Genomic DNA, 24,998 nt, shown 5'->3' with positions numbered 1-24,998 from the left:
CTACATAACTCTCTGGACTGACAGCTGGCTCACAGATAGGACCCAAGAAGGCAGGATCAGGGAGACCACCTCCAAGAGACCGGTCACTAGCAGAGTACCCCAATGCTCTGTGCTAAGCCCACTCCTATTTGGCATCTACTTCACAGAAGTCAAGGTTAATGTCAAAGGCTTCTAGCTCACCAAGTTCACAGACGACTGTAACTTGCAAGTTATCATAAATTACCCCCATGACACCAATATCCTGCAAGAGGGACTAACACAAAGCCATGGATTAAAACTAAATCCAAAAAAAAATGCATTATACTCCTCTTTGGGAAAGAGTACACCCAAGCTAATTAATTCATTGATAAAACACTCCTAAGTGCTGACCCGATAGTTAGGGATCTGGGAACATATGCAGACAGTAATCTGGCCTTCGACCAACATGTAGCCAAGATAGTAAGAAAATCATTCTAAGTCATCCAAAACATAAGCAAGAGAGTGTGGCATCCAGGCCTAAGGAACTAATAGTACCACTCTACTCAGCCCTTATTAGAGCTGTCATGGAGTACAATGCCCCCTTTGGCATGTACCTAGCCAGGCACCAGAATTCCTAAACCAGGAGGATCCAGAATACCCTTGAAATACACAGATTAAGTATACAGACAGGACCTTAAGGCAATCTCCTAGAGGTTACTGAGAAGCAATCTATGCCTAGCTTTTAAGGCACCTTAAAATCCAACTCTGATAGATCACTTGCAAAAAAAAAAAATAAAAAATATGACTAGATCCAAGGACCCGATTTTTGTCTGTGACATAAACAGAACCTTTACAGAGAGACTGATATGCATCTCAAAGGATCCCTGCACTATAGAAGAAGCTCTTCATCCATGTGAAGCAGAGTTCAACCCTTGACTTTATTCAGAAGGAACCTTGATCACTGGAAGGGAAATGGCAAATTTATCCCTGGTCTGACCCCCATATCTCTGATGGACAGAGGACGACAGCAAGTAAATTAATCCCAACATACCCCCAGTACAACTCTTAGCTACCTCTTTATTAACAAACACCACAACACAGGTATCCAAGGAACTCTGGGAGAAAACTGGGTTGGGTTGCACAGCTAGGTTTGTAAAGATCCTGGATGTCATTAGCGTAGCATGAAACTATGTCCCTATTAAAAGCAGCACTGCAGACCCAAGTATTTGAGGTTTGGAAAATTCTTCAGAAGACCAGCAAGACATTCTCACAATTCCGGAGTGAAAGTACTGTAGCTGAAAAACAAATGACAGTAGTGAATGAGGCAGTGATATATTGTCTTTGATGTAATTTCACTGATACATCATCTCTGATGTAATCAAAGAATTATGTCTACTGACATGACTGCATATGAAAGTCTGAAATGTTTCCATACAGAACTGACAGCTAATTTGTTGAAAGAGCCACATGTGCACCTATTAAAAAGTACACAACACATGTATCTCTCCAAGATACTAGAATCTTTAGTGTTTTTTTTTTTAAATATTTTTTAGTCTCCTTTGATGTCATTATTACTGGCCTAATTCCCAGTGCCTATGTCTATGTTGGATCTGCCAGCCATTGTCCTATCCACCCAGGACTTCCTCCAGTGTTGTTGGGGCCGGTTATGGGACTTAAGGATGTCCTGGGGGCTAGACCATCTGAGCTTCCATCCATTTTATTATTATTATTATTTATATGCCCTATCCACTTTCTCTTTCTCCTGCCACTCACGCTCAATCACTTCCCTCTTTGGACCATGCCTCCCTTTACACAGCATCACCAACGTACAGTTTTGTACCTACCATAAATGTAGATGTTCGAGGGCACATACTGCTGCAGTCATTACACTTGGGGTTATCTGCCGTCAGGCGGGCCCTCAGTCGGCTGAATTCCAAAGTCTTGGTCCGGCGTCGGTTGTCGTCGCTTCTTCCCCGACGTCAGAGCGACAGGGGTATAAAAGAGGCAGCCGACGCCATCTTCTTCAGTTTTTCTTGCCCCAGATGTCAGGTGCCCCCAAAAGAAGAAGGCAATACATGATGTTATGCAATCTAACATAAGTAGGAAAAACCAATCAGTAGTTGCAAGGAAATACACCATATAGGAATACCCCAAGTTGGATGTATGCTAGAGGTGTTTGTTCTAAGGCCTGTCCTGAGAGGGGATGGAGGGAGGGTAACCTGGACTGCAGCAGTATGTGCCCTCGAACATCTACATTTATGGTAGGTACAAAACTGTACTATGTTCTTCATGCCATACTGCTGCAGTCATTACACTTGGGTGAATCCCAAAGCTATGGAAGGGTGGCTGGTATTAGACTGGATTAGGAGGGGCTAGAATGCCCTGCAGGACTGCGGTGGGAAAGCCCGCTCTGGATTTAGAGTATAGTGGCAGGTGGTAGTGCCTGGTAAAGGTATGCACTGAACTCCAAGTGGCTGCTTCCAAAATGTCCTTGGTTGGGACCCCCCTGAGATATGCTGCGGAGGTAGCTGCTGCCCTGGTGGAGTGTGATCTGATGTATCCTGGCACTGTTTTCCCATGAAAAGAATAACAAAAGCGGATGCAGTGGGCTATCCATTTTGAAATAGTCTGCTTGGAGATAGCCTTCCCTTGAGCACCAGCAGCATAAGACACAAGTAGTTGGTCAGATTTTCTGAATGACTTGGTCCTGTCCAGATAGTATCTAAGTTGTCTGTGAATGTCCAAGGAGTGCAGTAGTCTCTCCCCTTTATTTTGGGGGTTTGGATAAAAGGTAGGTAAATGGATAGCCTGATTCAAAGCCACACTGGATTCTACCTTTGGCATGAAGGTAGGGTTGGTACGTAGACAGACTCTGTCCTGATGGAAGATGAGGAAAGGTTGCACTGCCATGAGGGCCTGCAGCTCCGAAACCCTGCGTGCTGAGGTAATAGCCAAAAGCAGAGCTGTTTTCCCTGACAAGTATTGTAGTTCTGCTGAGGAGGCAGGTTCGAAAGGAGGCAATGTCAATTTTTCCAGTACGAAGTTAAGGTCCCAAGCTGGAGCTGGTGGTTTTCGTGGGGGCCTTATATTTTTTGCCCCTCTGAGGAACTGTCTTAGTAAAGGATGTGAGAATAAGGGGGGATCTGTATTGTATTGGGCTGAAATAGCTGAGGTGTGGATTTTGATGGATGAGAAGGAAAGGCCAATGTAACATCTCAGCTAGGTACTGTAGAATCTGAGGGATATTTAATATCCAAGGATGTTGGCCTTTTGCTTGGTTCCATGCACAAAATCGCTTCCATTTGTCAGAGTAAGCTTTTCTGGTGCTGGGTCTCCTAGCCTCCAAGATGACATTCTGTACCTCCTTTGAGAGGAGTGTAGATGGATAAGTTAAGGTATTCTCCATGCAGCTAGATTTAGTGTCCTGAGGTGACTGTGGAGGATCTTGTAATTTTGCTGGGACAACAGCAGAGGGAATTGAGGTAGTTTCCAAGGTGGTGAATGAGACAGGTTCTTTAGGAGCGGGTACCAGTGCTGACGAGGCCAGTCCGGAGCAATGAGAATCATATGTGGCCTCTCTGTTCTGACTTTTAGTAGTACTTTTGTCAGTAGAGGTAGAGGTGGGAAGGCATAGGTTGTCAATGCTGTCCAACTGAAAGATAGGGCATCCACTTTCCAGGCCTTTGGATGATAGGTCCTTGTGCAGAATGTTTTCAGCTGGTAATTGTTGTGGGAGGCAAATAGATCTATGTCTGGCTGTCCCCACTTTCGTGCTATCATTGATAACACTTGAGGGTGTAACTGCCACTTGTGAGGATCTGTCATATTTCTGCTCAAATTGTCTGCCGGTATGTTTTCCTTTCCTGGTAGGAATTGCGCCTGTAGTTGTACTTGTAAGGCCAAAGCTGTGTTCCACAGGGTCCTTGCCTGTCTGCACAGGGGGTATGAATGTGTGCCTCCCTGCTTGTTTATGTACCACATAACTGTGGTGTTGTCTGTTCTTATTAATAGTTGGCCTGGATGCAGTAGGTCCTTGAAGGCTGTGAGAGCATTTTGCACTGCTAGCATCTCCTTTTGGTTGATGTGAAGGTGCCTCTGTTTTCGAGACCATCTTCCTCCTTGAATGCACTGGCCTGCCATGTGTGCTCCCCAGGCGTAGTCTGAAGCATCTGTTGTGATGGTTTGATTTGCTTGAGGTATGCAGAAAGGGAGACCCGAATTTCTTTGGCATGCTTGAGCCCACCACACAAATTCCTTTTGAAGGCATGGAATGAGTGGTATAATTGTTTCCAGGCTGTGTTTGTGTTGAGACCATAAGTTTTTCAGGTACCATTGTAGTTTCCTCATATGCAGCTTTGCAAATGGTATTAGTAGAATGCAGGATGCCATGAACCCCAAAGCCTGCAGGATTTTCCTTGCAGTTAGCCGGGTTAAAGTTGCCATTTTTCTGAAGTATTGAGACAGTTTCCCTTGCTTTTCTGGCGTGAGGTAAGCCATCTGGGCCGTTGTATTTAAGCTGGCATCCAGGAATATTATCTGTTGTGAGGGTATTAGTTTTGATTTCTTTTTGTTTACTGTGTACCCTAGGCAATTTAACATTTTTAAAACAAATGCCAGATGCTGTAGTAGAATGTCCTTGCTGTCCGCTTGGATCAGGCAGTCGTCCAGATATGGGTAGATTTGTATTCCTTGTTGTCTGCAAAATGCAATTACTGATGCCAGGCATTTCGTAAATACTCTGGGCGCAGTAGATAAGCCAAAGGGCAATGCAGAGAATTGATAATGTGTTGTACCTGCAAGAAATCTGAGGTATCTTCTGCAGTTTTGTCTGATAGGGACATGCAGGTATGCCTCATTGAGGTCCAGCGTTACTAGCCAAGACTCCTTGCCCAGCATGGGAAGAAGCTGCTGTAATGTGAGCATCTTGAATTTTGGTACCTCTAAGTATGTGTTCAGGATAGATAGGTCTGAGATGGGTCTCCAGTCTTTGTCCTTCCTTGGTACCAGAAATAGTCTTGAATAAAAACCTTGACCTTGTTCTTTTGTAGGTACCTTTTGAATTGCTTTCATATCCATGAGAGCTGAAATTTGTTTTTGTGCCTCTGCCCATTGATTTTGTGGCAGGTTTGGCATGCCTTTCATTTTTGGAAGGGTATGAAAATGGAATCTGTAGCCTCTGTTTATGATGTCCAGAATCCATTTGTCCTGTGTAATAATGTGCCAATTGTCTGAAAATAAGGCCAGTTTTCCGCCCAAAGGTGCTGCCTTTAAATGTTTGTTTGGCAGGCGTAGGGGGAAGTCATTGTGTTTGTTTCCTGAATGGTTGCGGCCTTTCTTCTCCACCTCTTGGACTTGTTGCTTGCCATTGTCTAGGTCTGAAAGAACCTTGTGGTTGTCCTCTGCCCCTGGGGCATCTGTACCTACCCCTTTGGGGTCTGTCAGTGGCTGGAAAAGACCAGTTTTTTGATGGCCAGTTTCTGCTGAAGCAAGGAGGTTGTACCTGCAAGAAATCTTTAACTGTTTGCATAGATTTTGCCTTTTCTTCCATTTTCTTTAAAACCTCCTCTGCTTTGACACCAAATAATACATCTTTTTGCAATGGTGCATCCAATAACTTTGCTTTTACATGATTTGGTAAGGTCTGCTCTTTTAGCCAAGCATGTCTACATATCACAGAGCCGGTAACAGCTGCTCTACATGAGGCCTCCAATGAATCAAAACCACACTGTAAAGTATGTTTTCCCACTTGTTCTGCTCCATGCAACAAATCCTGCATCCCTTTTAAATCTGGTTGATCTGTTTGTGTCATCTTAAGTTTCATTTGGGAGAGCAAAAACTGCTGGTATTTTAGCATGTGAAATTGGCAGTTTAATGCCCTCATGGCTAAAGTGGCAGAAGTATACACCTTCTTTCCCCATCTGTCTAATGCTCTGGAATCTCTTTCTGAAGGTAATGGATTTTTAGCAGTAGAGGCTTTAATTCCCTTAGGACCCTGTGAAATGGTTTCTGGGTCAGCAGCAGGACTTTTATAAAGAAACTGGTGGGAATCGGGAACCCGGTAGTATCTGTCTGGTTTAACTGGGGCAGGAGGCAAAGAGTCTGGATTCAGACTGGCTTCTGCAAAAACATCATCCAAAATATCTAGAACAGGAGGAATGGCCAGGGGCCTATGCTGAGGGAGAAGAAGGAACTCCCGGAGCCTTTTCTTAGAATCTGAGTAATCCTGTCCTTCCCAGTGGAAGTGTTCTCTCAAGGTATGCAAGGTTTCCCCGAAGGAATAGTCCTCTGGGGGGGATACACCGAGGGAATTGACTCCTCTGCATTAGAGTCTTCATAGGGGGAATAGGAGTAATCTTGGTCCTCAGAAATACCTGAGGTAATGGAAGCTTGATCTGAGGAAGGGTAGTCTTCCTCCAACCTGGGTCTTTTTTCTGAGGGGGGCTGTGAACCCCTGATAAGAGTAATTAAATCCTCAGCCATCCTGAGCATCTGCTTTTTAGGCATGGGTTGCTGAGAGGGGGTCAGAGGACCCTGTTTCCTAATTTTCGTAGGGGCCTTAGATTTTGAGTAAGATCTAATGGTAATTGAAGTTGGTTTGAAAACGCCTTCAGAAGGCCTAGTCAAATTTTCTGGTTCCCCACCTGGAATGGTGTCGGTGTCTAGAGAGGTAATCGGCTCCGGAGGGCCTACAATTTCAGATTGTGAGGTCGCCGGAAAAATGGATTCAGCGGTAGTCAGGGGCTGCGAAGGCACCTCACTGAGAACCGGAGATCCGGCGGCAGGCCTAAGCGTGGTCTCGGTATCCGTTTTGGGCCTCGGATGCCTATCTTTATCTTTGCGTTTTTTCATTAAGCCTGGAGTCGGAGTATCCGACGACATGCTGTAGTTAAATTTTTTGCCAAAATAATGAAGGGCGAACTCTGCCCAGCATTTGATAGTGCGTTTATTGAACCTAGTACAAAAATGGCAGCCCGAGACATCGTGGTCTGGGCCTAGGCAAGGAATACAGTACGAGTGGAAATCCTTATGCGGTATTTGCTTCCCACAAGAAATGCAATTATTAACTTTGTCTGACATCGGTCTGAGGCAAGAAAAGTTTCGCCAATGGGGTACTTAGCTTTAGAGAAGACTTCGGCTGACATCCTTTTCGGAAATCTCAGGAGCTGGCCGACCGGCACTTGCGAACTGCTTCTGCTTTGGGCACCGCGTGGCAAGAAAGACTGAAGAAGATGGCGTCGGCTGCCTCTTTTATACCCCTGCTGCTCTGACGTCAGGGAAGAAGCGACGACAACCGACGCCGGACCAAGACTTTGGAATTCGGCCGACCGAGGGCCCGCCTGACGGCAGATAACCCCAAGTGTAATGACTGCAGCAGTATGGCACGAAGAACATCCTGCATATCGCCCCACAGGACAAACATGCCCATGCCTCCCTGCTGCTCCGTCACCCAACCTACTACTCAAACCCAGGTCAACTAGTCAGATCTTTACCCCTCTATGCCACCAGAGCAGCTCTAGCACCTTCAGTCTTGCTAAGAGCTCTGGGTGTGTATCACATAGTCTGGCATTTTGTAATGTACTGCACAAAATGAAAGCAAAGGCTGGCAGAACAGAAATCCACGCTTTGTCTCATTACTCCTAATTAAAAAATACCAAATGTGACAAATTCAACATCTTTTTCCAATTGGTTGCATTTCTTTCAGCTCTGTTGATCAGATGTTTGGTGGTCATTTTGCAGGACTTCTACTGGTAACAGTTATGCTTTCTATTTCTAGACATATTTTTCTTCTTTGCATGCTGTGTGTAGTAAGTTAGCACTATGGGACAATACTAGAACTTTACTGCATAAAGCCTTTCAGAGTTTGCTGAGGGTTGACTGTTAAGCTTGCATTTTGACAGAAGTTTTATGTAGTACAAATATTTAATTTTTTATTATTTACCATAATACAAGTTTACTATAACTCAGCTCCTTCAAAAAGTTATAACCATTTACTCCAGGATTTAATTTAAAACTTTACTGGTGGATCAACCTTGTATTTATACCCCACCAGTTGAGGTCATACAAAAAGTACACTTGTAATATGTGCATAAATTAGTGACCATGCACACAATATAGATAAAACAGGCAAAAAAGAAATGGAAAAAAAAAAACAGAAAACATGCAATACTATTTACTAGACTAACATCAAGGTTCTAGATTAACCGGACGAGCACCTTGTCAAGAGTTAAAATGTCATGGAAATCAGATCTATCTGTGCATAGTTAGAAAACAAGAAAACAAACCATTTCTTTCCTACAAGATAAACACTTAAAAATTCAAGTGTGGATGAGAGAAAAAAACTCAGTGTGCAGTTTGGATAATTAAAAGTTAGAACTCTAACTATACCTCTGAGACAGGCACAGTGTGATGTGTGTGTGTGTACGCAAATGTGTGTGCATGTGTATGTATAACTGCACACAGGATAGCCTGACCATCTTAACAATACATAGTCACATTGTACGCAGTTATTATGCTACACAGGCTGAGGGATAAAATGATGAAAAGAAAGCAAATGTTGAGACATTAGCTTTAAGTCCTGACTGATAACTACAAAGAGCAGCAGTACTGAACATACATTTTGTTATGATGATAAAAATCTGGTAAATACTAGGGCTTTCTTTATGGTCAAGCTTATGGTTACCAGTATTAAGACTGAAAGCAGCTCTCAAAACGTTATCAGTATCTGAAATGCTGCTGGGGTTTTAGTTAATATTGCTACCTGTGTTTTAATCATGAGGTTTTAGTTAATGTTGCTACCCGTGTTTTAATCATGAAAAAAGAATAAGCTAACATTTTAAACAAAAAATAAATGCTTAAAATCAGGCTAAAGTGAAAGGATGTAGAATATATACCACATGCCTCTGAATATATATGTCAGAGGACACTGACACAAGATGCTTACACTGAAAGTCCAGCTTGGCAAATTTACAGCTACTATCAGTTCTTCTTAATTTGCCCAAGTTTTCCAGAACCAGAACAATCCCCCACCAACTGGTCCTACTTAAGTTAATCATCTGCATTTCTCTTAAATCCACCGAGCACACAGTGAAAATATAGCAAAGCTGAAACGTAATTTACAACAAGATTGCTACACTATTCACAAAATGTACTTACCCTGACATCACTCCTCTGAGCAGCATGGGGAACAAGGATCGGTGCCTCCAGTTCAGCAGATGAAATAACATTGCCTCGGTTCCCCAATGTGAAAATCGTGTTTCTGTTCTTTAGTGATGGCTTGGTAAAAAATCGTACAGCTAATTAAGGCTAAACAACCTAAACTGCAAACAGTTAAGCAAAAACACTATACAAAGTCAGAGTGTTCATGGTAAAAAGCTGAAATAGTAAATCACTTATGCAGAGCAGGTTAAGCACGCCCATAAAACAAGTAACTGTGCTTTGCTGATCTTACCGGTTTAAATTTTAGAAATGAAAGCTAATGCAGAATTCAAGCTGCGCAATTGCTTAAACAAACTTGCATGTTTTCTGTCAAGACATACGGACCTCAGCAACTTTATTTTATTCAAACCCTTTGTGCCTTTTTGCCTTTTCAGTGTTCCATTTTCTACTGTTAAGCCTAGTGCCACACAGCCATAAACAAGGTCTTCTTAACATTTCTGATAACTTGCTACAAAAGGATATCCTTCTTCGCTGTGTCTTCTACCCCCATAAGGTCATCTTTGTCAGCGACCTCTTCATACTATAAAAAAAAAAGAGCTGCTATAAGTCACATGTAGATAGACTATCAAAATACCATACATTTCAATTAATCAGAAATAAAAACAAAATATAAAAAAATATAAAGAGCTAAGCAAAACAGAGCACACCAAGTGTACTTGCATGCCTGGCTTGCTGCATTAAGGATTCCAAGCATCAGCTACTAATTCCACACTGAAAACCTTTACAAGCTGTGGTGATCAGTCTGTTAAACACGGCTACATTAACATCAGGGAAAAAATGTATTAAGCCACAAGTAATTATAATGTAAAATGGTTTCAAGGAACACACAATACTGTTACAGCTCAGAAGTAGCTATTTGCAAGAACTATCAGAATGGGTTAAGTAAGGTTACATAAACTAAACCTTGCAGTAAGAGTTAACCTTAGAAAGGGGTTATTGAAAAGACACTGAATGTTAACACAGTGGCTCTAAACCATTTCAGCAGGCCACTTACTCACTGAACACCACCGTTAAGGAAAGGGCAGCCTGCACTGATGGCAGAGTTGGATAAAGCCCTCACTAAGCCCCAGATGACCACAGTTTGATTAAAGGCTTGGGCTCCCGATAGCACAAGCAGGAAGGATGGGTGTGTGTCTGTCTTTCTTTGGTGGCAGAGGAGTGTGTGCACACGGAAAAGCAAGCAAGCAGTCTGAGGTCCCTGGCAGAGACCAGAGGAATAATCATGTAGTGCCTCCTGTGGGTGGGTTGGGACATCCTGATGGCATCAATCTCCTGTGGAGGTAAGGGGCAGTGTAGTGCAGATACCTATTGTATGCTCTAACCCACAGCTTGCTGCTAGGCTGAAACAAAGGGGGTGGGGGATTAAAAAATGCCGATCCATCCATGTGGCTGCCTTAATGATAGCCTTTCCTGGTAAACCTTTGCAGTCCCCCCCCACTCACATACATGGAAAAGTAATGTTGTGTAAGTAAACTTATCACAGCAGTAGATGATCTAACAGATCACTACTGCAGATTTTTTTAAATCTTTGATGACTTTTAGTTTCAAATAAAAATGTTTAATGGTTGGGGTCTGATTTTTTTTGACATTCTGATGAAATGTCACAAATCTACATGCACATATACATATGATTCCACACCCTGGCAATACATATAGCAAAGAAAGAAAATGCAAAATGCACACAAGTAAGGGGAGAGGGTAGGTAGCTACTGCTACAGTGATCTGTTAGAACATCCACTTTTATGGCAATTATACCACACAACTATTCAACATTTGGATCACTGCTGCAGTAGCCTAAGCTATATGGGTAGATTACCATACCTTCCAAGAGACACTAGAGAATTGTCCTTGCAAAGCTTGTTCTTGACCTGGAAAAGGAATCCCCTTTACAATGCTTTGTAAAAGTATGCACACAGAATGAAGTTGCTGCCTCTAGAATGCCACGAGTCGTCCCCTTTCCAAACAGCTATGGATGAAGCTGAAGCTCTGGTAGAGTGGGCCCTAATCCTGTTGAAGTGGCTTGTTATGATGAGAATAAGAAAAACAAACAGCACAACACAACCATCTTGAAATTGTCTGATTTGATACTGGTGGTCCTTTTTTCCTTACCTTCAAAGGGAACAAATGGGTAATCAGCTTTCCTGAAGAATTTAGCTTTGTCCAAGTACTATTTTGGATGCCTGTGGACATCAAGGGTCTGCAATATTCTCTATTACTCTCTAGCTTTTTTAGGTTTTGAAAGATTACAAGGAGGTTAACAGTCTAGATTAAAGAAAACTCTGAATCCACTTCAATTATAAAAGGATTACTTGTCAAAGAAATTTTGGGGTGGCACAGTGGATAGCACTGTAGCCTCACAGCAAGAGGTTCCCCTGCTCGATATTCAGCTGTGGTGCCCTCTGTGTGGAGTCTTCATGGGTTTTCTCTGGGTACTTCAGTTTCCTCCCACATTACAATACATGTAGTAGGTGGACTGGAAACTGTAAGTTGGCCATTGGTGTGTCAGTGAAAGACTGAGTGTTGAGTGAATGGAAGAACTGTGGCAGGTCTAGCCACCCAATGGTGTGAACATTGGCTTCAGATTGTTACTGTTGATTAACACCTCAACCTATATGCAAAAATGGGAAAAAGGGGATTACTGTTTGGCCTTGTCAAAGAAACCCCTTCCTTATGGAAAATGAGTCAGGGCTGACTTACCATAACAGCTTGTAAATTAGGTACACTTCTTGCAGATGTCAGAGGACTAAGTAGCACAGTTTTTCATGTTAAGAACCTCAAACCAGCCTAATGAGCTGATTCAAATGGAAGAAGTGTTAAACTTTCAAGCACAAACAGAAGATCTCAAGGAGAAGCCACCTGTTTTCTAGGTGGATGGATTTGTACAACAGCTTGACTTGAAGACAGGAAGAAAGGGAGGATCTAAGAACAGAGCAGCAAATATGACTGAAAGATAAATGTTAATAGAGGAATAAGAGGCCAGAGGACAATAACTCAAACAAATAATTAGGTACCAGAGCAACTGGGTCTTGAAAAGCGTCCAGGTTTTTACAATGGCAACAACAAGAAAAACTCTTCCATTTACTTGTATAGGATTTCTTGGTATCAGTTTTTTACTTCCTTTAGTACCTGCTAGACCATGTGAAAAATGGTGCCTAAAATGTATCAAAACTCTATAATCCACACAGTTAACTGAAGTGCTTCAGGTTGGGGTGCATCAAACAATCCTTGTCTTGTAAAAGTAAATCCAGTCTGCAGGGAGGCTTGCGGCAATTGTCCTTTGCCAACTGGAAAAGGGAGAACCACTGTAGCCTGGGCCAAAAGGGAGTCACCACCACAATCTATGGAGAGTCCAAAAGGATCTTTTGAACAACCCTGGGTACCAGTGGAAAGGCATACAGGAACATTCTTATAAAACAGGAATGAGAATGCCTCCATCTTCCCGGCTTGCTTACAAGGAATCCTGGAAAAGAATTTCTTTAACTATTGTGAAAGGAGGCAAACTAGTATATTTGAGTTATTCCCCACAGCTGGATCAATTCCTGAAAGACCTCAGGTATAGTAGGCATTTGTGTCTGTCCTGGTCCTGCTTAGCTTGTTCACTACAATATTTTATTCTGACAAAATGTATGAATCATGAACAGTCAGAATGAGTTAAATTGCTACCTCCCAGGCAATCATAGCAAGCGTACAAAGGGGATAAGATCTGGTACCCCCTTCTTTTTACTACAGTACTGAGGTATTGCTTCTGAGATGACTTACAGAGGTCCTGAGGACCAAAGATTATTTAAGGCTTATAAAGCACTGATAACAGCCAAGACTGCTTTGACACTAACAGTGCAGTGAGTTGGTGGACTAAGGATTCCCTGTGGGATGCACTGTTGGACATGGTGGGTGGGCAAACTGGTGTGATGAGTGAGATGATTTTCCTCAGCTATGACACAGAATGAAATTGCCTAGATATGGTAAGGACTTGCTGCGTCTAATTATGGTGGCTGCTAAAACAGCAATTACTAGAAAATGGAAATCAAAATCTAAACTAACTATACTAGAAGCAGTGAATATAGTAACACAGACAAAACAACTGGAACTGAGACTTTTAGAAAAGGGAAGGACCAAGCTTAAGAAAAAAAAAAGGAATTGTGGGAACAATATATACAGGGGAGGAATGAGGTTTAAGAGAAGGCAGGACGTAAATGAGCTATGTAATGTTTGACTAAAAATGACTGGGTAGATTATAAGTGACGCATAATGTTTGCCACTGGGGAGTGTCACTATGGTTTGGGATGTAAAATACTTGCAACTAGTACTGTGTCTGTGTGGGATGTTTCCATTTATATAAATGTATGATTGTGTATGTCGTGATGGTTTAATAAAGATGCTTCTTGTTTAAAAAAAGGGCAAACCTTGAATAATTTATGTAATGCTACTTGGGTTATCTGATACATAGCAATATATCAGAAGCATAACATTTGTAAACTTGAACTTGTTAATACAGTTTGATTATTTTTATATAAATGTAAAATTGCCTATATCATAAGTGTTAATTCAACAAAGGTGTTTAAAAAAAATTGCTTTGACACTAACGTGCTTTTGTGTATACTTGGGATTCAACACTCATTGCACTTTCATTTTTCAGACTGCTCTCCAAACAAAGTCTGAAGCATCTGTTATGACAGACTGGGGGGAGACTGAAGAGAGAAGGGAAGATTAGAACAGAGTGATAACGGGTCTATCCACCAAAGAAACTCCATTTTGACAAATACAGACTGATCTGAGGTACCACTGAATACTTCTCATGTGAAGTCTGGCTAAGGGAATTATTAGGATCAGAGTCCATGAAACCCAGAATGTTGAGAAATTCCCTGACAGAAGCACAAGACTGACTGGAGAAGTCCAGGAAGATTTCTTTGTACTGTTCTGCTTTGTCCAGTAGAAGAAAGACTCCTAGAAACTAATGACTGGGAAGAGATGAAAAATGATTTCTGCAACTTCAGCTGAAACCCCAGACTGAACATGATTTTAATGACCCATGTCAGATAATCATGGCAACTGGAAAAACTTTCTGCAAATATAACACAATCATCATCAAAATATGGAAAGATACAAATATGCAGCTTCCAGTGAGCAACCACTGGAGTCAGGCACTTTGTAAATACTCTTGGTGCAGTAGACACACCAAAGGCAAGAAAGAGAAGTGATAATCTGAGCCAGACTCAAACTCTTATACTAAATTTCCTGCAAATTGCAATGTAACAATAAGCATTTTTATGTCCAATGTTACCATGAAGATGCAAGAGGGTTTGAAAAGTTACTGGGTTTGAAAAGTTAACGTTCTGAATTTGGGAATCTTGGCAAAATAATTGTGAAAGTAGTCTAGGGCTGGTTTCCAAGTTTCCTCTTTCTTTTGTACCAGAAAAATTCCAAACACCACCTTTGTCCACCTGAGCTGAGGGTGCAAATTATCAATCACTGAACCAGCACCTGCTTTAAAATAGGAGGAAACAGTGGCCTCGGGTTTGCAGGATGAGGAGGAATACTTTGAGAAGGCAAAGGGATTGCCAATGCTGTCTGCATCCCTCTTGGATAAGTCTCAGAACCCACTTGTCTGAAATAACTGGATGCCACTGTGGAAGATGGACTCTGTTTCCTGAAAAAGAATCCAGACACAGAAGGAAAATGTTTACTGAACTTTGAATCAATTTCACTCACTTTTTTTTTTTTTAAAGGCCACATCAGTAGTTGGCCCAAATAATACCTCTTTCTCCTTAGAAGAATTCAAAATCTCAGCTTTAACATCTATCAGCAGAATCTTAGGAACATGCAAGAAGCCAGCAAAAATGTTAACCTGACTCTGGGAGTTCAAAGTCATGAAAGTTAAGGTAGCTGAAGAATAAACCATTTTTTTCAAATCTGTCAAAAGCTTTCCCATTCTTGCCAGAGGGAATAGGATTAGCATTCTCAGTGTTTACAAGTAGAAGACTTGGATAAAGATATCACTGCAGGAACTTATTTGGGGTTAGAGAACAGAAATGTGCATCTCTGAGGTACTTTATACATTCAGTCAGAACCTTGCCCCCAAAAATCTGACAATCAGGCATAATGTACGCAGTTAAAACTTCCTCAAAAGCAAGTAACACGATGAACAACTGTAGGTAGGGGAAACGCCAGTTGTAACAAGTCATTAACTTTAAGTGGGAGATGGGGTTTCATTCCATTCCCAGTGAACTAAATTTCTTGTTTTATTAATAGCATCACAAAAAGTTAGTTAGTTAATCTGCACAGAAATCTGAAGGAAAAAAAAAAAAACAAAAAAAAACTCCTCAGAATCAGAATGTTCAGCTTGATGTGAATTACCTGAAGAATCACACCCCCTCCCTGCTCATCTGACTGGAATTCATCAGACCATGTGAGAAAAAGAAGTTATGTTTAACATCACGTTCCATTTGTGTTTTTCATCTTCATTCATTCATTACGGATGGGTTCGGAACCGATCCTCGGTTCCAACTAGGCAGCTGTGCCAAGCTCACGTCAGCCAAAAAACTCTCATGCTAGGATTACCCATAGTGCCTCTCTCCCCATTACCTCAGATTGAGTTGTTCAAGGACATAAAAGTGGAGGCTTTTTCTGCTCAGTATACCCTAAACCAGATAAAGGACCATATTCAAAAACCTCCAGGAGCCAACTGGAGCGGAATGGTGGGAGGGACGTAATGAATAAATAAAGATGAACAACACAGATGGAATGTTATGGTTAGACATGACTTTTTATCTGATGTTGTTGATCTTCATTCATTCCTTACTGATGGGACACAGTCCCTAGTTTCCTGGGAGGCTTTATGGAAGAATATTCCTGAGTGCCACTGAGCCAAAGGGAGCTCTCCTCCTGGAGACCAAATCCAATTTGTAATGATTAATAAAGGTGTGTGGAGAGGCCCACGTTGCTGCTGCACAAATATCATCCATGGTAGCTCTAGAGTGAAAGGCCACTGAGGTTGCACTGGTTGAATGAGCTCTAATTTTGTTTGGCAGGGGCAATTTACTATGGTGGTAGACAAAACATATGGAATCTCTCAACCATTTCGACAAGGTCATCTTGGAAACTGACTCTTCTATTTTAGGCCCAGAATAAAGAGATAAAGAGTTGTCAGATTTCCTAAAGGATTTTGTTCTGTCCAGGTAGAACCATAATTGTCTTGTGTACATCCATTGAATGGAGACAGTACTCCTCTTTATTTGAAAATTGTCTGGTTCATGGTTAACTCTGAAATTACTTTGGGCAGAAAGGAAGGATTAGTCCAAAGCGAAACTCTGTCTTTGTGAAAAATTAAGTAGGGACATTTGACACATAAGGCCTGAAGTTCAGATATCCTTCGTGCTGAAGTAATAGCCCACATTAAAAGAGACTTCCACGACAGAAATTTTATGTGACAATTGGCTGCAGGTTCAAAAGGGGCTTTAGTTGGTGCCTGCAACATGAGGGTGAGGTTCCAAGGTTCAATAAGTTCTCTAAAGGGGGGCCTGATGCGAGAAACCTCTTTCAGAAAGGTTTTGCAGAGGCGATGAGAAATCAAGGAGGTATCCCCAAAGCCATTGTGAAAATTGGAAATAGCAGCCAGGTGAACCCGAATCACAGAAACTGCTACTCCAGATTGTAATAGGCCGGACAGATAATGAAGTACATCAGGGACTGAGGCTGTACAGGATCTATGCTATTATCACGAGCCCATAACCCAAATCTCTTCCACTTGTCACAATACAATTTTCTGGTGAAAAGCTTATGAGAAGCCAGAAGAATGTCACAGACAGGGTCTATATTAGATCACCGAACGCTTAGGTAAGTGAACGGTGATTAAAAATCTGCCCCATGTAAGCAAAAGCTTACAAAACCGAACTGTCAGAACAGTGATTTTTATTTATTTCCCCAAGGAAAAAAAAAAAAAAAAAAAAAAAAAAATCGCTGTTCCAACAAAAATAAAAGAAAACACTTTAAAATATGACATTAAGTGAAGGGCTTCGCCCCCACATCCCCCTACTTAAATATACCAACTCAAGACCGCACTACAATGCCGAAAATGGCGAACTACCAAAGCGGCCAAGAAAATTCTTTCCCAGGGAAAGAATTTGCTTACATGCCGCTTCGATATTGTGCCGTTTCAGTGTTTTCAGTTAGACCAAGACGCATTCGGAAACATGGGTCTTCGATCTGCTGATAGGAACCCCACGGACAAGAGAGGAAAGATTCTTCTGCCTGGCAATTATTGGAAGTGGAAAAACCAAGCTGTCAGCTTGAGGCTGGAAAGGATCAGGTGGAGTAGCCCTTGAGGGTGCAACAGTAATTCCAGAGTTGGATCCAGAATCCATGGTTTGCATACTAGATGAGGCCATAGAAAGGAAAACCAAAATTGTCAGGGCCAATAAGAACAATGAGGATTACTCTGCTTCTCAACCAAATTGCTTTCTTCAAGAAATGCAAGATCAATGGTATCGGGGGAAAAGGTGTGGAGCAGTCCCATGGGCCAATCGTGTGTGAGGGTGTCCCTTGGGGTTTCCCCTGGGATTAGGGCAAAGTAGCTTCTGCATTTGCGACTTACGGGCAAGGCAAACAAGTCACAGCAAGGCTGGCCCCAGCAATTGAAAATCATCGACACCACTGAAGGATTGAAGGACCACTCGTGAGGCAGGGGAATACACTTGCTAAATTTGTCTGCAATCACACTGGAATCCCCAGGAATGTGCGTTGCTATTAGAAAGCAGTTTGTGGCTATCACCCATTGCCTAATTCTCATAGCTTCCTGGCACAGAGGATAGGATTAGGTTCCCCCTTGTTTGTTGATGTACCAGACCACTGACATGTTGGCTGTCTGAACAGCAACAGTCCCTGATGGAAAGGTGTGGTGGAATGCCTGCAATGCTAGAAGCACCACCCTTTGTTCCAGGACTTTGATATGCACATTGGCCTCTGCTGATGATTAAGTACCTTGGACCATCTGTCCCTAAAAATGCCCCCCTCCCACCAGGTTAAGGAAGCGTCCGTGGTCACTGTGGCCTTGGGCTGCAGGGGCGAAAATGGAGATCTCTGGTTGCATCCACCAAAGTAAGTCCTTCTTGCATAGATTCGTTAAATGAATTTGGAAAGATATTGGGTGAGTTAACATTGATCACTGTGTTATTAGAAGCCACTGAAGTATTCTCATATGTAGTCTTACTAGCGGGACAATTGTTATTGTCGAAGCCATTGACCCCAAGATTTGAAGGACTGCCTGAGCGGGGGCACCTTGTCTCAGGGGAGTATCGCTCGGATCTGAGAGAAACAAGTCTTTCCGATCTGTGATGAGGTAGAGAGACCATGCAAGATAGTGTGTTGCCCCTATGAATTTCAAGGACTGGGATGGGTTCAGCTAACTCTTCTCCATATTTATAGAAATCCCCAAACGCTGTGCCTGTAGTAGAGAGTGTACTGTTGTGCCCTTATCAGTAGATGCTTGGTGGGAGTGGTGAGGAGCCAGTCATCCAAGTATGGAAACAACTGGAATCCCTGCAGTCTCAGGTGAGTTGCTACTACTGCCATGCATTTGGTAAACACTCTGGAGGCTGCAGAGAGGCCAAAGGGCAGTGCACAAAACTGGTAGTGATTGGTTCCCAGTCATAAGTGGAGGAATCTTCTGTATCGCTTGTCCATCTTTATGTGGTAATATGCATCCCAAAGATCTATACAGCACATCCAGTCGTCTTTTTCCAGAAAAGGAAGGATAGACTGAACCGTGACTATCCGAAACTTTGTCTGCTTGAGAAACTTGTTTAAGATACTGAGGTCCAAAATGGGTCTCCAGTCCTGTCTTTTTTGGCACTAAAAATAACCTTGAGTAGAACCCGGATTCCATCTGGTCTGGGTAGAGGGCCGGGCATGGAAGGCCTGCAAGAACACAGACTCCTCGGAGGATGGATTTGTGGACTTCCAATCTCCTCGCTGTTTCAAAATTTCAAGGATGTCTCCAAAGGAGACCTCTTCATGAGGAGATTTTTTGGACCCTTCCCCTTCATCTTAGCCAAAGTCTTCCGTGAGAGACTCTTCAGGGAGGTCTACATGCTTCAGCTTGCATGTTCTCTTCCTCAGAACCTCCTCGATGGGGGCTTCCGAAGAGGACTCGGGAGAGAGGATGCCCTGTTCAAGGGTATCTTGCGGCTCCCGTACCCAGTGCCTTGGAGTGGCAGACTGTGTCAACTGAGGTCTAGAATGAATGTACATATGGTGTTCTGATGCCTGTGGGATCAGCAGAGTGCCTGCAGAGGCTAGTGTCCTTTCCATTGCCTGGAAAGCAGGCCCGTCGGAAGAGGAATGGGAGCCCGGAACAGAGAGGGACAACCTCAGGACAGGGGTCACATCCCGCTATGACAGACCCGCCACCAGGAGAGGAACCTCGAGGGGACTCTGCGTCACTGCAATCATTGGGGCCATAGCACACGGTGCAGTAGAAAAAAATTGACGCCAGGCTAGGATCCTCGGTGCCGATGGGCCAGTCACGACCCAGAGGATGGCTCAGCTGCAAAGGAGTCAACGTCCATAGGGTGATCATCGGTGCCACAGACGAGGATGCCATTGGAACTATGACAGCTGGAACCATGAAAGGCATTGGAGCCAAGGGCTTTGGACCCAGACAGGTTGAAGGAGGAGTATAACATGGAGTCTGTAGAGAGAACTCCTCTGTTCCAAATAGGATAGAGGGTTTACTAAGAGAAGAAGACAACCCCATAGCTGTCGAGAGTTGATCCACAAGTCTGACCATGTCTAGTTCTCATCTGGTGGATATCCCCAATGGGGAGTCTGGACATTCCAAGAAGGGGCTATATGGCTGTTCTGAGAAAGGATCCGTCAACGGGGAGTATCTGGTCCGAGGTATGGGCTCTCCCATTGAGACAATGGTTGATGGACCTGTAGAAAATGCAGTAGGGGGGGAAATTACCAGAATTGGAGACTCTATTGTTTGGGTCGAAGGGAGAATCTGGACAAATGCAGTCATGGTTAGTACCATGGTAATCGGAGCCAAGGTAATTGGTACCGATATAGTCTTATCAGACTTTGGTTCAGTACTCCGCATCAAAGTAGAGGACTCAAGTCCTGGAGCTGATGGAGTTGAAGGCAATTTAGCAGCCATACTCAAGAGTCAGTTCCACTGTTGGCACGAAGGAAGGGGTTTTGAGCCCTGGAGCTGAGGGAACTGGAGACAATTTTGGGTATTTAGGTCTAGGCTCTAAAGACTTGGATTCCAGATCTTTAGGAGAAGAGGGAACCAAATGGCTCCTTTTCTTGTGATCTTTTCTGGGAGGGGGAGAACCCTCCAATGCAGAAAGAGCCTCCGAGAAAGGAGATTTGAGTAGTCCTTTAAGAATAAGCTTACTGCAGCTCTCATTCAGAGGATGGGTACTAAAGCCTGCACAAATATTACAAGGTGGTTGAACAGTTAGATGAGGCACATTTAAGCAATATACACAAGAGGAATGTCCATTCGAATAGGGCGTTTTACAGGCACGCTGGTCACAAGTTTTAAAACCAGTGGTCCCTTTCTTGTCCACCATAACCACAAAAAGTCAAGGCCACTACACCTGCAAATACCACAATATTAACAACAAAGCTTACAACAATATAGCAACCAAACATACTTTTTTTTTTTTTTTTTTTTTAATAAAGAGAGTGAGAGGGGAAGAAAAAGGGTACCAACAATGGTATCCCGAGAATACCACAGAGAGTAAGGGCGGGAGCTACCAACGATGGTAGGGAGGAATACCAGAAAAAAACGGTAAAGGGGAAGAAGAACGAGGCACTTTACCAGCTAAGGGATACCGAGAAGTATTTATCTACAGACAATAAAAGGTTCAACAACAAGAAAAAGTTTCATCAACAAGCAAAAACTACTTAAGCTGAGAGTGAAAGGCTTGACACGTCCTGACCACTATGCGGCAAACAAGATCTGAGGTAATGGGCAGAGAGGCACTATGGGTAATCTTAGCATGAGAGTTTTTGGGCTCACGCGAGCTTGGGACAGCGGCAGAGTCAGAACTAAGGATCAGTTCCAAACCCATCAGAAAGGAATGAATGAAGATTAACAACATCAGATTTTATTTTTTTCTCTTAGAATGCAGTGAAAAACTAGTATTTAACACATTAAAACCTGAGAGCAATCACTTCAGAAATCCCAGCAAATCTTTCTTATTCTTAGTTTAAAAAACAAGAACAGAAACATTGTCAAGTTTCAGGCTCTTTATGGGGGAAACCCCCTAGAAAAATGCTGATCAAGACAGCACTAAATCGGGAATTGGGCACATACACTTTCCAAAGCAACAAGACTTCACCTGTTCCTTTCCTAGAGACTGGCAAGAGTGGTTCTCCCTTGCCCAGAGAGGGAAACCCTACAACCACATAGACATCCGTTGTCCTGATCCTTAGTGACTTGAAGTACTACACCAGTGGGACCAGGGTCCACAGATGGATGGCCCAAGGAACCAAAATTAGCCACAGCACAATCACCCACCAGCGAGCTGAAGGAGTGATGGAAACTGCTAAGCACCAAAAAACTCCTTAAAATTCTTCTTTTTGTGGACAGGAGATGCAAGAATCATGGAAACTGAAAATTGCTTCATGTTTAATTTGGGAAGGAGACCTAACAAGTGGTAAGCATATGCTGAGTCAGTCAGTGAACCTTCTGAAAAAAAAATTAGGCTCAGAGGTAAAATTTTCCCTGAAAGTCAAAAAACAAACACCAAATCCTGCCCCCCCCCCCACACACACACACACACTAGCTTTACACAGAAATGTAGACCAACACTCAAAAACAGATTTTTAGTTAGTATGCCTATTAAAAAGCACTACACTAGAAGAAATTACTACATAAACATGACAGTTTCAAAAAAAATAATTTCCTAGTATAAAAACAGCTACACAAAAAAAAAAAAAAACACAGAAAAGTGATAAAATGTAGGGTTTTCCTCTGAAGGGATTTATCTGCCTAGCCTTGAAAGGATCACTAGCTGTCAAGTCAGTTCCACGAAGTCAGCAGAGAGGTGAAGTACTTTGGCAACAAAAAAGTTCAAACTTTTGGCACCCAAACTGCCTTTTCAGAGACAATTGCATTTTAAGCACATGAAAGGTGCCTTAAAGCTTTGAATACTAGCTGGTAGGCATATTCTAGGCAACAATATAATCAACATAGCTTAGGCTACTAAAACAGTGATCTAAATACTGAACATCAAATGGTCCACTTGGCCAAGTTGGGACTAATCATAATCAAGTAGTGCGGGGTGCAAAATAAAGAAAAAAAAAACTTTTAGGAAAGGGTTCCAGAAAGTAAAAATTTAAAAAAATTAAACAGTCAGAAAATATCAGGCAAGTACAGCCTTGCATATCAAGCAAATGGCTAAACAAGGCATCAAAGTATAATGGCCCCATTGTTATGCACTTGTCTAAGCATATCACCCAGCTTGAGCCAGCAGAGTTCTCAGCAAGAGCGACTCAGACCACCGTAAAGTTCTCTCTCTCTTTTTCTTACAGCCAACTGACAGTAGACCTCTGTGTAGTCTACAGAGCCACAAAGTTTCCTATCCTATGCAACTTCCTACATATCTCTAAAACTAGTAAACACCTGCTCACGAGATCAAAACAAACTGGACCTGCTAGTAAGACAGATATGTATCCCAGAAAATCCAAAGCAATTCCCTGAGTCTCTAAGTGTAATCTGGATGAATGAATGGGCAATCAAATACACCCCGCATATGGCCCTCAAAGCCTTCTTTGAAGGGTGTAGAAACTAGGTATAAATCAGTCATGTCCAGTGGGTACCTACAACTTGAGATATTGGGTTTAGGCTACTAATTGTTCTCTGATGCAACAGCCTATATTAACCTACAGGAAATCAGGCAATTCATGACAGCAAAACCTAGTAGAAAACAAATCATTCAGCCATGAGGATATCATAAATTAATGGAACAAACACTTTTTATAGTAAGCCTCAAAATCTATCTTTACAGTACTACTGTGTCATACTAGAAAAGAAAGGAGTGCAATCCAGACTTCAGAGCAGCAGTTGTCATAACAGGAGCTCCACAATTACATGAACTTACCTGCACCTTCATCAGGCGACTTGTGTAAGACTTGAAGTAGGAAAGATAAATTTTGCTCATAGTGTCCACATACTCATCTCGGATCTCTTTTGCAATGTGACGCTCATTAGCCAGTAAGAACTGGTAGAAAAATCTAAAGGTATAGAGGTTACATCATTAAACTGGATAGAACTACATACATACATACACATACATACATGAAAGAGCAAGTGTGTTACGTGTGTACATGCACACGAGTGTGTATCGGTTTAGGTTAATGCACACAAATCAACCTGTATAAATGTGCATCAGTTCAAGTTAGGAAAACTGCCATCATCTTCCTCTTTTCAAAGAACGAACTGCAAGACTAAAATTGCATTTTGCCTTGGCATGGAAGATATGAAATCAGGACTAGGAGTTCAAAGTGAATTTACATATTCCCCAAGATACAAAAACTGGGCTAGGCTGAACATAATTTATATTTCAAAGGAACATGTGCATTTAATTGAAAGTCTTGAAACGCACCCAATAACTATTTCAGATCATGCGCCAATAATAACTAAAATAAAAGCACAGGATAATGAAATAAAAATAAGACACTGGTGCTTTCCCACCTATTTGTTGAAAAGAGAGGAATTTAAGGAAAAGCCAATGGTAATCATTCAGGCGATATTAGAGAAGATAGAAATTTCTTTTGAATGTATAGCTAAGGAGTGGGATAAAAATTAAAGTTGATTTTTAAAAATAGGATGGAAATAAAAGAGAGATATGGTTAAGAAGTAACAAAAATGACATCTGTCAGTCCCTTTAAGTAAAAGTATTGCAAAATAGGGGGCATCTCACAGAACAAGAAGAGCAACTGCAGAATATTAGGCAGAAAATAAGGGATTACCTTGATAATATGCATGAGTTTAAAAAAAACTGCTGTTAAGCAACTGTTTTTGATAACTCTACAACACAAAAACTTTTAGCACAAAGACTCGGGCAACAGAAAGTAGAAAGGGCTGTCACCAAGTTTAGGGAGCCTACAACAAGGAAGATAACAAGGGATCCTGTAGAAGTATTAGAAATGTTTTGAAAATTCTATGAAAGGCTGTACAAAGCAAAGAAATATGGAAATAAAGAAGAGATGCAAATGGAAATGTTTATGGAAGAATAAAATATGCCAAGGTTAGAGGTAGAGGAGGCTCAATTACTAACAGTTAAGATAGAAAAAGAGATAAAAATGGTGATGTATAAAGTACAGTTTTGTACCTACCATAAATGTAGATGTCCGATAGACATGCAACTGCAGTCATAACATGTGGGGTTGTCCTGCCTCGGGCAGCCCTAGGTCGGCCGGATTCCAAAGTCTGGGTCCGACGTCGGCTGATGTCGCATTTCTGTCCGACGTCAGAGCGGCTGGAGTACATAAGCATCAGCCGACGCCATTTTCTTCAGTGTTTCTTGCCCCAGATGCCAGGTGCCCTCCAAGGAAGGCTGTAATCAAATTGGAAGACAAAAACAGGATTCCAGACAAATAAATGAGCAATAAAACAAATACACCATAACAGATATCCCCAGCTAAGGGTAACAGGGATAGGAGTGGACCCTAGGCATAGAGGGATATGGAGGGAGGGAAAATCCGACTGCAGTTGCATGTCTATCGGACAACTACATTTATGGTAGGTACAAAACTGTACTATGTCCTTCAAGAATGCAACTGCAGTCATAACATGTGGGTAGAATACCATA

At 42.2% G+C, this 24,998-nt stretch overlaps 1 protein-coding gene across 1 annotated transcript in view; it reads right to left on the bottom strand.

The window, feature by feature from the left end:
* The window catches only part of VPS52 (VPS52 subunit of GARP complex), a 449,815-nt gene that overhangs the window by 199,963 nt on the left and 224,854 nt on the right, over positions 1 to 24,998 (bottom strand). Inside the window, exons 9-11 of the mRNA XM_044083563.1 lie at positions 23,286 to 23,418; positions 9,637 to 9,694; positions 9,112 to 9,245 (exon numbers count right to left, since the gene is read on the bottom strand). Of these exons, the coding sequence (XP_043939498.1) occupies positions 9,112 to 9,245; positions 9,637 to 9,694; positions 23,286 to 23,418 (325 nt within the window). The remainder of the gene's footprint in view (positions 1 to 9,111; positions 9,246 to 9,636; positions 9,695 to 23,285; positions 23,419 to 24,998) is intronic.

The sequence above is a fragment of the Protopterus annectens genome, chromosome 9.part0 (genome assembly GCF_019279795.1).
Source record: "Protopterus annectens isolate FY-2018-M chromosome 9.part0, PAN1.0, whole genome shotgun sequence".
NCBI lineage: Eukaryota > Metazoa > Chordata > Ceratodontiformes > Protopteridae > Protopterus > Protopterus annectens.
The sequence above is the reverse complement of the archived record's forward strand: the minus strand, read 5'-3'. Positions and strand labels throughout refer to the sequence as shown.